This window comes from Limulus polyphemus, unplaced genomic scaffold (genome assembly GCF_000517525.1).
Source record: "Limulus polyphemus unplaced genomic scaffold, Limulus_polyphemus-2.1.2 Scaffold435, whole genome shotgun sequence".
Lineage (NCBI taxonomy): Eukaryota > Metazoa > Arthropoda > Merostomata > Xiphosura > Limulidae > Limulus > Limulus polyphemus.
The window spans coordinates 9,632-27,464 of NW_013666045.1; the positions used below are offsets into that span (position 1 = coordinate 9,632).

At 38.2% G+C, this 17,833-nt stretch overlaps 1 protein-coding gene across 5 annotated transcripts in view; it reads left to right on the forward strand.

Annotated features, from left to right (window-relative positions):
- Positions 1 to 3,803: 3,803 nt before the first annotated feature.
- Positions 3,804 to 17,833, forward strand: part of LOC106458255 (cell growth-regulating nucleolar protein-like) — a 35,906-nt gene continuing 21,876 nt past the window's right edge. Inside the window, exons 1-4 of one of the 5 annotated variants that reach the window (XM_022384398.1) lie at positions 3,811 to 3,893; positions 5,256 to 5,344; positions 5,598 to 5,726; positions 17,057 to 17,177. In XM_022384398.1, coding sequence (XP_022240106.1) covers positions 5,602 to 5,726; positions 17,057 to 17,177 — 246 coding nt within the window. In that variant the 5' untranslated portion in view covers positions 3,811 to 3,893; positions 5,256 to 5,344; positions 5,598 to 5,601. Of the gene's footprint in view, positions 3,894 to 5,255; positions 5,345 to 5,597; positions 5,727 to 17,056; positions 17,178 to 17,833 lie in introns of all 5 variants that reach the window. The other 4 variants (XM_013917736.2, XM_013917737.2, XM_022384400.1 and 1 more) reach the window with 4 other exon arrangements.

Here is a 17,833-nt window from a genome sequence, read left to right on the forward strand (position 1 = left end):
GAAAGAAAAGAAACAAAATGAGAGACAACAGCAGTTACAAGAAAACCTGCAACAGTGGCAGCTCGAACGAGAAAATAAACAAGAGGCGAGACTACAGCAGTGGTTGGAGGAGAAAGAAAAGAAACAAAATGAGAGACAACAGCAGTTACAAGAAAACCTGCAACGGTGGCTGCTCGAACAGCAAAATAAACAAGAAGAGAGAGATTACAGCAGTTGCTGGAGGAAAAGGAAAAGAAATAAGAAGAACGAGAAAAGAAACAAGATAAATTACAGCAGTTGTTGGAGGGAAAAGAAAGGAAACAAGAAGAGAGATTACAGCAGTGGCAACTGGAACAGGAAAGGAAACAGCAAGAAAATCTCCAACAGTGGCAAGAAGTACAAATTGAAAACATTAGTAAATTTCAAAGTGAATTAAATACATTAAAGGATGATTTATTGTCTTTTACACAAGGAGGATACATTAACCATCGACTTAATCAGCCCAGACAATGGCAAGCCCTTTCTAGACCCCACACTAAACCCTCATGCAGACATCTTCAGTCCTGTTAGAAGTCACATCCCAGATATGAATGTCAGCAATAGGGGTGATCCAGTACGAAAGAAGCCACAGGAATTCGCTGGGAAGACACCGTGGGAAGCATATAGAGCACAATTTGAGCTACTGGCAGAAATGAATGGGTGGACAGAGTAGTAGAAAGCAGTATATCTGGCAACGAGCTTGAAGGGACAACCACTGGAAATACTTGGACAGTTGTCAGCAGATGACAGACACAGCTATAGAGCACTGTTAGCGGCTCTAGAACTCAGGTGTGGAACCCAAAATCAGTCAGAAGTATACAGGGCTAGGTTTAGGACGAGAGTTAATGCTAAAGGGGAGAGCCTGCAAGAGCTGGCTCAGGACATGGAAAGCATGGCACACAAGGCCTACCCAACTGCACCACCCGATCTCCTTAAGTTGTTGCTGAGGATCAGTTCGTAGATGCCTTGGACATTCCAGTCCACAACTTAAGATACAAGTGAAGCAAGCACACCCCTCCACCATGCAGGATGCAATGGCCAGAGCTCTCGAATTTGAATCCTACATTAAGTCCAGCACAGGGGTATCGAGGTTGGTACAGTCATCTGGATTCAAGGCCAGAAAAGGTCAGCTTTCAGAGAAGTTTGAAGGACTTTGCTGGCACTGTAATAAACCTGAGCACAAGAGAGCTCAATGTTGGCAACTTCAACACAGGGTAGATGCCACAGCAGGAAAGGCTGGTATCCAGAAAGGTTGTTGGAACTGTGGAAAGCACGGACATTTGAGGAGCCATTGTAGGAGGAATATTACCAACAAGTCAACCTCAAGGAGACCAGTAATGGTTGGTGTTGAGGGACGCTCACTGAACCCCATCATGAAAGTCCCAACAGCTAGGTGTAAAATGCCAAGCACACACAGTGTCTATGTGACAGAAAAGCTGGATGGCCAAAGGTGCAACTTTGTTATAGATTCTGCATCTCAGCAAACCCTTGTGAGCATCAAGGTGTTAGATCACAAAGGAGTAACAGAAGCCATACAGAAGTTTTGTGGTGTGACAAGACATTCTGCCAGGTTGTGGGGACCAGTGTAGGTAAGTACTGAGCTCATGGGCATAAAGGACAGACAAAAAGTATACTTGGCTGACATTGAAGACGAATGCATATTAGGATTGGACTATCTACTACCGAGGAAGTTTGTAATTGATTTTGATAAAATGACGTTTGGGAACAACAAAGGCCAAGTTCTGGTAACTGTTAAAAGAGAGGTTGAGCTATCCAGGTGTCATCAAGCTGAAGTCAATGTGACTGAAGGAGTTGATGATGGTGAAATGGAACCAAATATAGATATTAAAGCAGAACAGGAGAATGACCAAGATTTGAAGCCAATAATTGATTTTCTACAAGCAAGTGTTTTGTGCCCTGCTTGGGAGAAGGTGTCTAGCTTGAACCCTGTGACAAAGCACTATTGGGCACAATGGGACCAGTTAAAGCTTGGAGATGGTATTCTTGTACAGAGATGGAAAACTATAGATGGGAAAGGGACGACTTGGCAAACAGTTATACCGAAGAAGCTACAGGAAGTTGTGTTGCATCAATCCCATGATAATTTAACAGGAGGACATCTCGGAATTAAGAAAACATTGAGTCACCTACGACAAAAATTTTACTGGATAGGTATGAGGCGAGATGTGGAAGAATGGTGCAGAACATGCAGTACATGTAGTGCTGAAAGGAGACCCAAGCAGACGGGACACCTACCTTATGAAGAGTTGCCTGTGAATATGTCAGAGTTTGTGAAAGCGTTATCGGAAAGGATAGATGATATTCACCATCAACTGCATTCAAACTTGAAAACGTCTGCTGATTCGATGAAGTTATCTTATGATAAGAGATCTACTGAAGTTAGCTTTGAACCAGGAGAAAATGTGTGGTTGTATAATCCCAGGAAGACCAAAGGGAAGTCTCCTAAGTTGTCTTCTCCATGGGAAGGCCCATATGACATAGTGGATCGTCTCTCAGACGTGACTTTCCGGGTAAAATGTGGTCGGCGAGGCAAGCCAAAAGTGGCGCATGCCAACAGGCTTTGGCGTTATCATGGTCCAGGACATTTCAGTTGGGATGAAGTGGACAACAGAACAAATGGCACTGCTGAAGACGTGCCACCTGAAGAAGCCACCATCGAAGAATAAACTCTACTCAGCTTTGAGAAGGGAAACGGTGAAGCTCTTGATGAAGTTACTACCATTGACGAGACTGTTATCGACGATTGGACATTTCCTGATGAAGCAGATGAACCACATATGAAGCAGAAGCCAACGAGACGGAGACCAGTACGGAAGAAGATACGTCCCGTAAAATTAAGAGACTTTGTTGAATTGTAATTTTGTGTTTGTAATTCTGTACATTTAATTAAGTTATTGTTAATTGTTACTGGTTTATTGTAAGTGGCTATTGTTCGGGACGAACAATACTAAGGAGGGAGCAGTGTTGCGTCAGCGAGGTCATGTGACTAGTATCACGCCACTAAAATTATCCTGTTCCTTCAAGAATGCTCTAGCGTTTACTAGATATGTGTCAGTCTTGTATATATAAGACGGTCACAACGTGACGGAAGAGAGTGTGTGTAATTGAACGGAGTATTGTTGAGTCGAGCACGTGAGACGTTCGTTGAGAATTATAGGGTTTGTTATAGCGCGACTGTTGAAATTAAGTGTATCGCAAAGTTATATTCAGAAAGAATAAACCAGTTTTATTTAAGAAAGGACTTGTGTCGCTAAAGTTTCGTCGGAACGAATTTACGGAAAATTAACTAACGAACGGAGACGTAACAACGATTTACATTTGCTATATAAGTCAAATGTGTAAAAGTGTGGGGTGCTGTACCGGTTCCGGCGTCTCTGGAAAACATCCTATTTTACTGTAATTTTTAACAGAAATCTAAAAGGGGGAAAAATAAAAATAATTTTGAAATATGAAATAAAAACTGATAAAGTCTACACCAGAGTTCTATAATAAAATGCTTGAATTTGACTATTAATAAGTTATATGTGTGTAAGTAAGTGTGTAAAATGTGTAATTTTTAACTTAGGAATAGAAAAGCTGGTACTGGTCAAAACTTTAACTTTCGAAATAGTTTTTCTTTATACTATGTGGAGTACTAAAATAATAAAAAAAACTCTTAATATTAGATAAATACACAATACCAAAGAGAATCCGCTAATATATCAAAATGTCTATCTATAGAAATATCAATCTAAACTGTATTTCACTAGTTAGTTCTAAACCCCTCCTGGGCCACGTGAGAGTGGTGGCGGTAAATTATAAGCCTTTTTTAAGTTATTGCTCTTGTTTTGTTGAGCATTTTTAAGATATCGATGGTAATTACATACTAATTTTATATTTTAAACAGTTTTCATTAACATATTTTCACGTATTAGTATAACTTTTATATTTTAATTAATACGTTAATTAAAAATAAAAGTTAAGAATCAACCGGCAGTGTTAATATTATACTTATAGTTATACTTTATAGTATTAGTATTACAAACGCTTAAGCCTAACTGTAACAATTATAATAACTTGATTCAATAAGGGACATTTGTTTTAAATTTAAAACTAAAAAGTACATAATTGAATAACATCTTTTACGTTGTAACTAAGATCATGATAACAACATAATAAAAATAAAGTTTTATAGGCTAATGGTGTCGAGAGAGTTGCCCAGATATCAGGCTAACTTTTTTTTTTTTTTCACTATTTAAATGGTAAATTGTATTTTGTGAGAAATGATCGCCTATGCAGAAATCTAGACTAAAGTGAGAAAACGGCACTGCTAGTAATGTGGATATCCATCTAATGGTTGTGAAGATGTTAGTTCGAAAACATTTGGTATAACTTGTAGTGTGCTACAAGATTTTATTATTATTTTTCGTTGTTGTTGAACTGAAAAGAAAAACAGCATATCACATCATTGTTCACATCAGTAAAATAAAACTAAGTTGTAATTTGTGAGCGTAGACATTTTAAAACAGAAGTTTATTTCATGCAATCAACTGTAGTTTGTGGTGTTTTTTATGAAAATTTCATCATAAACTACAGAAATTACCTCTTATGTTTATTTGAACGCTGGAACTATGAAACAGTGAGCATCTAAAAATTTTAGTAATGCCATTCTTTCACATTAAAAATGTATTTAATTGATTTTTAGGCTTACTCTTTTGCACTTGGCATATTATGCAAAAACGTCATGTATAAACTGTCTAGCAGAAACACTAAAATGGTAATTATATCACATATGTCTGGAAGAAACATTAATAATGTAATGATTATAAGAGTAAATAAAGAACAAGGTAAAACAGAATGCTATTTTGCCTGTCAAGGTCAGCCTTATGTCACAACATCCTAATCAATTTACACATAACCATACAACAGAAAACATAGCATTTGTTTTTTCTTTTTCTTTATTATTCAGTTTTCAAATGTTTTTGAACATTGGTGGTTTGATGTTAGTGGCAACTTAGTTTTAAACAGCTAAGTAATATAATTTCCAAGTGAGACTATTCCAAATAGTTTTTTGCTTATTTGTAGTTGTAAAGGTACCAATAAAAGTGTATTGAAATACATTATTTTAGATTAACAAAAATCAACCGTTAAGTTGGGTTTCATGTTTTTTCCTTCCATGTTATGATGCAGTTTCAAACATTTTCTTTGTGTGTTGATTTTTTTTCATGTCTCTGCAGATGTTTGGAAAGTCTTTTCACACCAGTGTCCAGTTGAGGTGACAATGGAAAGTGAGAAACTGACCAGTCAGTAAAAACTACATTACACAGTATTATAGTTTCACTTATTCACTTGTGTCTGATTAGAATGTTAAGAGGAGTGTCTGACTGGATATAATGTTATTAGGTTTGCTGATGTTGCAAGATGTCTGATTGTATTAGTCTTTGCAGGGATTTACAAGATTGAAATTAATCTCAGTGAAAATGTTGTAATTACATGATTTTAAGCGATAGTTTTCTGTAGGTAATATCCTGTTGGTTTGGTTGGTAGGCTTGTAAAATAATAATGTTGATCTTTTACAGGACAATGGTGTTTTTTACTTGCAATGCATGTGGTCAAGCTGTGAAGAAGAATCAGGTTGAAAAACATTACCAAACACAGTGTCGTAACTGTACAGTTTTGTCATGTATCGATTGTGGTAAAGATTTTTGGTGAGTTGAATACACAGATTGATTGCTTTTTTCTAATTTGAAATTTTTTTTTCAATCCAGTTAAAAAAATTTATGATGATTGATTTAATAAACAATCTTTTCATATGAAAAGATTTATAGTACAGATAGTTATAAACATGTACATTTAGAAAACAATGAACATTCACAACTTTATTCCTATCTGTTACTTTAGCCCAGTCACTATGTTCTATTTTCTGAAGAAAATGAATGTGTAGAGAGTTTCAATATCATAGTGAACCATTTGATCTTTCAATCTCGTCCTTGCTCACCTATCTTTGAGAAAAAGTAAAAATTCAAACCTACTGTTTATTATTCAGGAAATAATTAATTTCCATCTTGAACTCTGGTAAAGTGCTTGCCTATACTATTGCCTATGGCAACTCATTCCATAAGTCAGTCACCCTGATAGAAATATAAAACTGTCTTAACTGGAGTCTAGATTTTCTTTTCCAAATCTTAAACTTGTGTCCTTCTGTCCTGTTATCTTTAGAATATAGCACAAAGCAATCACAGGCTTTTATCCTACCAGCTCCACAACTTATTTTGTAAACTGCAAGTTCAACTGAGACCCAGGCCAAGGTGGCCCAACATTAGTCCTTGTTGCTTTCTATGGTTTCTTGTCTTTCTCATTCTTCTCCAATTGTTACTTTTCCTTTTTGAGGTTCCTGTCATTATTTCTTTCTGCTCTGGGACCCCCTCTCCTTCCAGGAATCTATCAACTCCTAACTATACTGGATGTTTTTTAACTTATCAGGTTGATGTACTCTTCCTTGGATCTTGATGCTGGCAGTCTTTTTCAAAATTTATCTCACTCTCTTGCATCCCATTTTCACTGACCCTTGGACAAGATCCTTCAGACTGGCTTGTGGACAAATCTGCACATTTTCTCCCATCAGCATCATCATTTGGCTGTTTTGTCTCTTGCAGGATTTTGAGTCTTTCCAGTTGCTATTCTTCAATCTACACACTGTCTTTGAGAAGAGTAAGTACATTTCCTTTTTTCATCACTTTCTTCCATCTTATAGGATCCTGCCAGGTGGCTGATGTTGCCTCCCAGGATATGCTTACTTCCCAAAATCTGCATCAGGCCAGGGATAAGGGAAAGCACTCAACCTATCTACCCAGACTCTACCAGTGTCCACTGTTGAGAGGGGATATTCCACAAGACCACTAGAGGTATTCTCATGGTATTAAACTTGCTCACTTGCCTGATCCAAACCATACCATTCCATAAACTGTCATGGAAAAGCCAGCACCAGAGCAGTATATCTGACCACTTCTCTGGCTACTGCCTGTCAGTTTTTCAAAATAGGGTTTCATGGCCAACCATTACACTGCATCCAATAAAAGACCTTTCTAGCATACATCAGGCAGGGATCTGAGTACTTCTCTGGGTTTCGCCACTGCAAATTCTCCTCCTCTTCAAGTGGAGTATGGGAGACCCTTGTCACTTACCAGTTCCTAGTTGCTGGGGTGGTGGAACTTGGATAGTTCCTCACTTTTATGTATAGCACAATAAGGTGGGAAGTAGGGCAGTGGTGGCATTGTCTGCATTGTGCAGGTCACTCCTCAAACAGCTGGTGTGCCCTCTTTATGCAGCAGAATGAGTTCATCTCCCATTGTCTTGGTATGTCAAGCTGAGACATACACAGTATGGTCTGATTGAGTCCTAATCACAGTACACTTCTTGGCTCACCGACCACTTGTGTGCAGGTGCTTGGTTGGTCATGCAAAAATTCCACCCATCTATGTGACACTTTTGCATTTCTCTCTCTTTCTTCTGAGTGAAGAGTATACCCTGCTTGAGAGAAGATGTGGCCTTCTATGGGTGTACCCCTATGGAACCTTAGCCATCAGGAGTCATGCTCCAGAGGCTTTCCCATTGGGAGTTCTCTGAAGAGAGCTCATCTAGGTTTAATGTTTGCACCAGCTTCTCTTACATTTCAGTGTAAGATACTGTATATTCTGTGTGAAGAGGTGAAGTATCATCTTTGAAGTAAACATTTTCTTTACATGAAAATGTATTACTGATAGATACCCACCTCTTCACACCTTTCCATCCATCCTTCACACTTCCAGTGCACTTTCTTATTTCTTGTCTAAGAATGAAGTTATTTCAAGCACAAATGCTTAGGGGAAGTTACTGTGCAAAAAGGTTGTGTTGCCCAACTGTTAATGGAGAGCTGTTATTGCATGATGTCATTGTGCATTAGCACAATTCACATTAAATACATGATTTTTACGTGGGAGTTAGCTCAAGGCTAGTGATATGCAAGTCTGATAGGCAGGTATGCAAGCTATTCTCTGTGAAAATGTGAATATCTATTGGAAATATGTTTTCAGTTAAGGAAAATGTTAACTTTGAGAAAAAAGGAAAGGAAAAAAATTAGTAAGGCAAGATTTCCATTTAGTGAATTGGTGTTGGCTTTCATTTGTGATATCATTTTTTACTAAATGAGTTTATAAAGCTTTTCTCATTTGACTCTAAAATGTTTCTCACCACAGAAGTAAGGCTAACTGGCCTAAAATTTCTAGGGCAATTCTTATCACTGCTTTGAGAAAAGCAACACTAGAGTCCTCAGGCATCTGTTCACTCTACATTGATCTACCTAAAATGAAAGAAAGAGACTTGCATACTTGGCCTTTGATTTGCTTTAACTCTTCCACCCTGGGTACCCTTTTAAACACTTTTCTGTGCAAGTCACTGAGTTACATTCAAAATTTAATAAAACACCTTTATTATCAATGTATGTGAATGAAATTAACATTATGATGTATGTTATGATTCAAAGTTTTATGTTATATAAGTTTTAATTCATCTATTTCATAAGAAACCTTTAAAACAAATACTTAAAACTTTGAGTTTTGTTGTTACGTGACCACGAGTCATGAAAAATCTCAAATTTTACACTCTTGATCTTGTTTAAAATAACACCAGTCATATAGATGTACATCTAGACAATAAGCATGTTTAGTTGCCCTGTTGACACATGAGTTTCAAAGATGTTTGGCTGAATACAGTAGAAACAAGTAATAAGTTCTGTCAAAACCCCACCCACCTTTTATACTTTTGCATGAGTTTTGTAACATACATGTGGTTGCTACAGATACATGTATATAATCATTAGCAAGAGCTCATTTTACACTATAATCCAACAACAGTTATTTTGAAATTGGCATGTAGTTGTCATCATCTGGTAGAAATACTGCCTGTAGTATTGTTGGCTGCTTTATCCATAATAGTACTTAGTTTTTTTTTCTCAGCTAAATATGTTATAGTTAGAGAGATAGTTAAATTGTATTTAGTTCTTACTCTTATATCTTAATTAATTATGTATTATTTACATTTTAAAATGCATAATTGAAAGGTTTAAAAATTTTTTAAATATATATCATACTTTGTGTCAGTTCTCAAGGCTTAAGAACTTGTGTGAGGGTAAGATAATTTTGCCGAAGGCTTGTGCATCTCTCCTTAAGGTACTGTAATTATGTCTCAAGGGCACTGTTAACTTGTACTGAGATGAGTAATAAAAGGTAAAGGACAGGAAAGGAAAATAAAACATTGAAAATTAACTATATGTGAAAAGGAAATGACCTGAGATTATGAATATAATCAAAAGATCTTTTAAGATATGCTATGAAAAATTAACAGATATGTAAATTTTTTCTAGTTCTTAATTTTAAACATTTCATTGCACCATATGTTGATAATAATATGTACAGTTAGTAATATAGTAGAGAAAAATAAAATATAAACATTTATCTTTAAAAACTTTAGATATTCATTTAGGAGGTCCTAGAGGTTATGCAAAGGAAATATGAAAACTATAAGATGAAGAAAAGTATTTTATGCTTAAAATGAAAATCACCGAAACTGAAGTAGAAACCTGTTGAACATAAAGCAATGAATCACTGCTCCTGCCATTAGAGTGTCTAGGTGACACCATAATACAATACTGTTAATAGTAAATGAACCCATGCAATGCAGTTACCAGAACTTTCCCACAGAATTTATCATAATCCTGTCTCCGAGAAAAGATGGTCAGAATTTAGCGTTATAGGTTTACAAAGTGTAAATGCTTATAAACATGTATGTATATATATTATTACTGTTTACTCATAAATGCTTAAGTTTTGTTATCTTTCTTAAAATGTAGTACAGTAAATAAAAAATATATTGAAAAACATTGTTCTGATACGATATCTTACCTCCTTTCACAAATAGTTTTTCTTGATCTCTACTGCCCTCTATATGCACAAATATTTGCTTACCACTAACCTTGATACTTCCACCTACCCTCATGTGTATTCATGTGAGACATCTGCATACTATCATGCAAATGATAATGCAGCAACCTTCCACCAATAGGAGCACAACACAACGTCCTGTTGTCACTAGCGCCCTCTCTTCCATGGAGCCCATAATCACTTCTTGATAGTCAGTCTTACTGTTAGGATGTGTTTTTGTTTGTGCTTTCATACTGATTGTTTTGCGTATCTTCATTTTTCATTTACTAGTTCATTATTTTTTTTCTTTCATGTTTCTAGTATTATTCCAAGCACATATATTTTTTTCCATGTTTTTCAAATGGTTTTTTTATATTTGTGACTTGAATTTGGAGCTTCAAATGGCATCAGGGCAAGCTTTTTTTGCAGAGGATATAATGGCTCTATTCAAAAGGAGTTGGCTACCTTTATGCAGTCTTCTAGGTCACCAGATGATTGTTCTCTATTACCATGTGAGGGTATGCTTGAACATGTGGATGTTCCCTCCTCTTGCCTATGCCTCACTGTTGCATTTTGTTTTGAGAGAGGTGCCCAGGGCTCCTCCTCCTCCCTTTGCCGACTTAATATTTCAGGTATGGTGTATTTTATTTTTGTTTCCCATTTCCTTTGATTCCTCACCTGCCTTTCTCAGTGTTGTGGCAATGGGCTAGTATCTAGTGTTTCAACTGCTTCACTGATATTGGAGCTCACGCGGGTCATTTTCTTAACCAGTTACATTGGAGGGTCATTGCTGTAACTCCACATACTCTGGTAAGCCATGCTTTGGCATAGCACCATTTTGCATTTCTCTCCTTAGACTCGCAGCATTTCTACTTGCTTGTCCCTTGGAGGGTTTGGACCACGATACTTTGGTTACTTTTTTCCAGCTTTTGTTTTCCTGTTTTCCATTATGACACACCTCTCCTTGTCTGCCCTTTCCTTGCTGACATGATTTCTCTGTTGTTTCAGTCTTGCTCTCCAGTGGTCAGGAAGTTGCTGATGTACAGAACATAGCTGATACACTCAGTGAGAGCTTTTCTCATGCATCCACCACTTTTGTTTCTTCCTCTGCCTTCTTGGCCATCAAGTTTCAGGCATAGCAATTGCCTCTTTCCTTATGGGCTGATTGTCTCTTTGACTATAATCACCCCTTACACTGGTGGAACTCAAACTTGCTCTTCATCTGTCTGGCAGTACATCGGTCGGCCATCTCTCTTGCTATTTTTTTGGTTGTGTTTAACTGGATCTGACAGAAGAATGTATTTTCTGATGCTTGGTGCCAGGCTATTGTCCTCCCTTTCTCTAAGCCTGGGATGGATCCTAAGATTCCTTCTAATTATCATGCAATTACTTTAACTAGCTGTCTCTGTAAGGTCATGGAGAGGATGGTTAATGCTCATCTTGTTTGGTTCCTTGAATCAGACAACCACCTTTTGTCCACCCAGTGTGGGTTCCGTCAACAGCTCTCCAGCATGGATCATCTGATTTGATTTGAGACCTCGATTAGGGAAGCCTTTCTCAAGAGGGAACATCTTGTTTCTGTTTTCTTTGATCTTGAGAAGGCTTATGACACTACATGGAGGTACAGCATTTTGCAGGACCTCCACTCATGTAGGTTGCATGGCCATCTACCCATTTTTATTCAGAACTTTTTACTTGACAGGCGATTCCAAGTCCATGTGGGTTTGACACTTTCCCGTTTTTTCACACAGGAACTTTTAGTCCCTCAGGGTGTCACACTTTTCAGTATCAAGATCAATGCTATCACTACACAACTTCCTCCTACTGTTGCTAACGGACTCTATGTCGATGACTTTTACACCTCATGTAGGTTGTTGAACATGAGGTTTATTGAGTGGCCACTTTAGACTGACCTCAATCGCTTGTTGAAGTGGACCACAGCAAATAGTTGTACCTTTTCTTTTTTGAAAACTGCATGCATGTATTTTTGCTACAAACGTGGTTTACACACAAATCCTGAGCTCTGTCTTGGTGATGTTGTTCTTCTCATGGTCCCTGAGGCAAAGTTCTTGGAGCTTATCTTTGACCGTAAGCTTAATTTCAGTCCTCACATAAAGGAGCTATGTGTCAAGTGTACAAGGCACTTAACGTCCTCCATGTCCTCTCTTCCACTTCTTGAGGAGCACATCGATGTTCTATGCTCAAGATCTATCGTGCCCTTATTCAATCCAAACTGGTCTATGGTTCTGCCTTGAAGATGCTGGACCCCATTTACCATTTGGGGCTTTAGCTCTGCCCAGGGGCTTTCTGCCATTCCCCAGTCTAGAGTTTGTACACTGAATCCCACAAGCCTCCTCTTCACTTCTGCCCTTTGCAACTTTCTCTAAGTATGTTACCACTCTTCGATCTTTACCACAGCATCCCACCTGGGATTGTGTCTTCTTCCTCGGTGAGCTATGCTCTTTCAAAACAGATGGTCCACAATTTCTACCAAATGTGACCTTTCCTTCAGTAATCTGAGGAAGGTGGATACTCCCAATTGCAAGTCCAATCCTCTCTTTGCTGAACATCTTTTGAACCATTCTTCTGTTTCCCCTTATACGGATGGTTCAAAATCAAGGTGACTCTGTCAGCTCTGGCATGGTTTATTGTGTCTCAGTAGTTGCTCACAGGATCCACTCTACAGTTTCGGTGTTCACTGCCGAGTTGTATGCCATTTCTCTTGCCCTGGATCATGTAGAAGCTATGCAGTACAGTTATTGTACTATTTACACTGGCTCTCTTAGCTCTCTACTGGCCCTAGAATTGCTTAACATTAGTTCTAACCCTGTTTCCGTCCATATTTAACAATGACTGGCCCATTTTTCTCTATCTTCTGTTTTCATCCAGTTTTCTGGATACCAGGTCATGTTGATATTTGTTGGAATGAGCTCACTGACACTGCAGCTAAGTCTGTCTGCTCTGGTGCCATCACAGCCATGCCTGTCTCATATATGGACTATGGTCCTGTATTCAGAGTGGGGCTTCTTGCCAGTTGGGACTTGATTTGGGGTGAGCAACATCATAACAAGCTTTTCCAGATCAAATCTTCTGTTTTTCTTTGGCTGTCTGGTTTCCGTAAGGTTTCTTTTATCTGGTACTGATCCACCAATGTGTAACCTTTGTGACATTCAAGTCACAATAGCCCACATTTTACTGTCATGCCATGATTACGATCGTGGGCAGCGGTACCATTTTCGATATATACTTTCTACAGGTTTACTCCTGACTTTGGACAGTGACACTGTCCAACTTGGCCTGGTTTTTAGCTTTTTGCAGGTTTTAGGCCTTTTTCATTTTATTTTATTTTTTTACCTGATTTTCAAACTTTGTTTAGTTTTTAACTTGATTTCTTTTTACATTTTATAATCTTTTAACTTGATTTCTTTTTACATTTTATAATCTTTTATCTTTGAAATTTTTACCAGTTGTTTGGTGCAGATAGCCCCATTGAAACAGCAATTAACCAACCAATCCTTAAAATTGAGCCCTGCTCTATATGCACAAACATTTTTTTGCTCACTACTAGCCTTGATACAATTCTCCACCAATAGGAGCATGACACACCCCTCCTGGCACATCTGGCTATCTCTATACTGTAGAACTCAATATTCTTGGTTTGGCACAGTTCACTCATCTGAATTTGACTTTTCACCCTCCCTCCCTCCCAGGTCTTTGTGGTTTGTGTTTTTGTTTTTTTCTACAGTTACACTTTAGTTGCTGTAGAATGTTAGTTTTGCTATACACTTTTAGTTGAGTTGTGAATTCTGATTTTCAAATCAAGGCTACTGCTACAGTAGTTAACACTACTACTGCATCTCAACCTGCAGTTTCTCAGGCTCCACACTTTTGGCTGAGGAGGTTTGGGTTTTAGTATGTTGTGAATTGGAGTCCATTGTGCAGCCTGTAGTGTCTTCTGATCCCAGACCAGCTATTTCCTTTCCTGGTTAACCAAGACCAGAAGATGATGATTTGGATAGCCTTTTATCACCTCCTTCCTTTGCCATGCAATCCCATAATCCACCTGTTGATGCCCCAGACCATCTTAAACCTTTCTGTGTCTCCTGTGTTGTATGGTTCCTCTCTTTCCTTTTTATATTCTGTTCCTTCATTTTACTACCTTGTTTTCCCTCCCTCTCCAGATATTGGAGTCCATGCTAACCAGTTTGTGGCTCATTTACATTCTGGGGTCAGCATGCCTCATCTCCCTGATACTCAGATAATTATGCTTTGACATACCATTGTTCAGGTTTTCCATTTCTTGACACTCAAACTTTAGTCTTTAATCCAGGTATGGAGTTCTTACCATAATTCCTCTATGAGATTTACCCAATCCAAGTTCCCACCTTTCTTTGTCCCTCTCCACCATCCTGAGATACCTCTCCTCCATCCATCTTTTGTCCAAAGCTATCAATTTGTATCCCGAGGGGTTGTCGGAGGATACTCATTCCATTATGTATTCCACAATGGTGTACTTATCTTCCTCAGCCCTTTCTCATCAAACATGGCACCTTTGTTGTTGGGATCTCCAGGGTAGGAACTCACTTTTAACTAATGTGCGCGTACTCATGACTTACTTTTGTATGGCCCCATTTTTACATAGGACAGTTTTGGAGATCTTCCCAACTCTTTGGAGTCTAGGGTGGAAGCTGTTTGTCAACACTCTTCCCTTATGTCTGTGGTCTCTCACCTGTTGCAGTGATCACCTGATCTTGTTCCCATTTCCCATCCTTTTCCTTCTGCACCTTTGCCTGTTCCTTTTTGTAGGTTTTGGCAACTAGCTACCAGAGTACTCATTGCTAGGTCCCATGCTGCTGACAGTACTGGTGATTATCCCATAGGTTCTAGTAAAGTCGGAGCACAGTTAGCCAAGCTTGTGCATCTTTGAAACAATTTAATCTCAGATCCTTGGGTGCTTCACATGTTGTCAGAAAGTCTTTCCCTTCAATTTCTTAACCCCTCCCCCCCCCCCTCCTTTGAATCCTATTTCTTGCCAGTATCCCTCTGAAGTACTTCAGAGTCTTCTTCTCAATAGTGCTGTAGAACCTGTCAGTCATTCTTCTTCAGGATTTTATTCCAGATTGTTCATCGTTCCCAAGAAGACTGATGACGGGCTTAATGTTATAGATCTTTTTAACTCAACTGATTTCTCGACTTTCCTCATTTCACAGTGGAGTCCTCAACCTGCATTGAGCATGTACTCAGGGTCTTTCAATGATGAAAGTGGACATTGTAGATGCATACCTTCACATTCCAATTTCCCCAACAGCCAGACTTAACCTTTGTTTTGTCCACTAGGGTTGAGTTTATCAATTCTTTGCTTTGCTGTTTGGTCTGGTATCTGCACCCTGTGTATTTTGGTGGGTAGTCAGGGCCTTTGCTTGACTTGTTCATTCCCATGCTCTGTTGTTCCACCATTGCATGAGCTGCTGATAGCTCCATCCTGTCAGACATCTCACAAGCACACCTGCTTGCTTCCTTAAGAGGTGGCTCAGGTGGATGACTTCTTAAGTTGGAGAAATTCTTTTTTTTTTTCTGAGCCAATACCTTATCCATTAGTGTTTTTTTTTTCAACTCCCGTCTTACTTGGGCCCAGTGTTCTCCACTTTGTTTGTGGATGCTGAAACTGTTAGTTCTCAAGGCTCAATTTTCTCCATCTCCTACTGCATGTGAGGTTCTTTCTCTTTTGTGGACTTGGGCTTTCACAGAAGCCCTCATTCCCTTAGGTCATGCTCGTCTGTGCACCCTTCAGTGGGGATTGCATGATCAATGGAATCATGCTTGGATCCCATGGATTCTGTTCTCATTCTCCCTCTCTCTCTTTGCATGTTGATTTTGCCTGGTGGCTCAACAGAGACACCGCCACCACAGGTTTTCATCTTCTGCCTGCCTGTCCAGAGTTGCATCTATTTATGGATGTTTCTCTGATGGGTTGAAGAGTGTATCTGGATACACAGGAATCTGCAGGTTGTTGGTCTTCGGTTGAGGCAGCTATGCTCATCAATATGCTGGAGCTTCTTGCCATTTGTCGGGTTCTGGATCATTTCCTGCCTTTAATACAAGACAAAGTGGTCATGATCCAGTTTGACAGTTGGCTCCTATATCAATGAACAAGGGGTACCCATTTACATTTGCTTTGTTTCCAGACATTAGAACTCCTCTTCTGAGCCACCACAGGTTTTCATCTTCTGCCTCCCTGTCCAGAGTTGCATCTATTTATGGATGTTTCTCTGATGGGTTGAAGAGTGTATCTGGATACACAGGAATCTGCAGGTTGTTGGTCTTCGGTTGAGGCAGCTATGCTCATCAATATGCTGGAGCTTCTTGCCATTTGTTGGGTTCTGGATCATTTCCTGCCTTTAATACAAGACAAAGTGGTCATGATCCAATTTGACAGTTGGCTCCTATATCAATCAACAAGGGGGTACCCATTTACATTTGCTTTGTTTCCAGACATTAGAACTCTTCTTCTGAGCCAATTCACATCACATATGCCTACTAGCTTGTCATGTTCCAGGTGCTCTGAATCTGGATGCAGATCAATTGTCTCATCCTGAAAAGGTTATCTCCATGGAATGGTTCCTCGGGCCTCAGGTGTTGTGCAATCAGTGGGGTACTCCACTTCTGGATGCATTTGCCACTTGTCTCAAGACTAAGTTACTTCTTTTTTGGTCCCCAATCCCACATTCTTTCCCATTTCATCTGTTTCCTCAAGTAATATCACCATGTCATTAGTCAAGCTAAGTTTCTGACAGGAATATAACCCAGTGGAGTTTTATATTAAGTGTGATTATATGTGCAGTTGTAGTGTTTAAAAAAAAAAGTTTTATATTATTTTGTTTCAAAAAACACATTTGATTGATTTTTCCAGAACTTGTGTAAAACTCTAGTGTTAATGTTCCTTACTCTCAATCTTGTCAGACAAATGAGAGCTATATTACTTGAAATTGCAGTAACCAGTTTAATCACTTTACAAATTTTGTTACATATAATGTTTTTGCACATGTTGATGGTAATGTTTGGATTTGTTTTATTTTCTATAGGGGAGACAACTACAAAACACACACTAAATGCATCACTGAAGATCAAAAGTATGGAGGAAAAGATTATAAGCCAAAACCAAATGCTTATAAAGGAGAAGCTAAACAAGATATGTGGATTCAGGTTTGAATAATATTTTAAGTGTTAAACAAACACTTTACACTGCAGTGTTTACTGTAAAACTGCCATTAGTGCATGGTTAAATTAAAAGCAAAATATTAATACTTGGTCCTGAATTAAATTAGAACAAATGTTCTTAATAAAAATAGTATGTATTTTAGCTAGTCAACTAAATTAAAGTATAATAAATAACATTGAAAATTTCAAGTCCAACTACTTGACATTAACTTGAATTTTTGTTCTTCTTATACTCTTTTTCATGTCTAGCAGGTTGTAAGAATCTACCACAATTTTATTCTACTTCAAAATACAGTCTTAGTAGTAGACATCCCTGTGAATCTTCCATTGATGCAGAACATTCAGACTATACTCAGCCACAAATGGTTTGATGCACATTCCACAGATGACTTAACCGATGACTACCAGTTACTAACTTTCTTAGTAGGCAATGGTGTGAGGGCAAAATCATTTGTGAATTGAAAAAATGATAGAAAACTTATCTTTTAATAGATTTTTGATTTTATTTTTATAAATAGTAGCATAACACTCAATTATTTGCACAAAATTGTATTATTTAATGAAGTTTAAAGATGAATTTAATGAAAAAATTTCTAAAATATGTTTTAGACTGCAAATAAGCACCCTCTAAGAAGAAATGC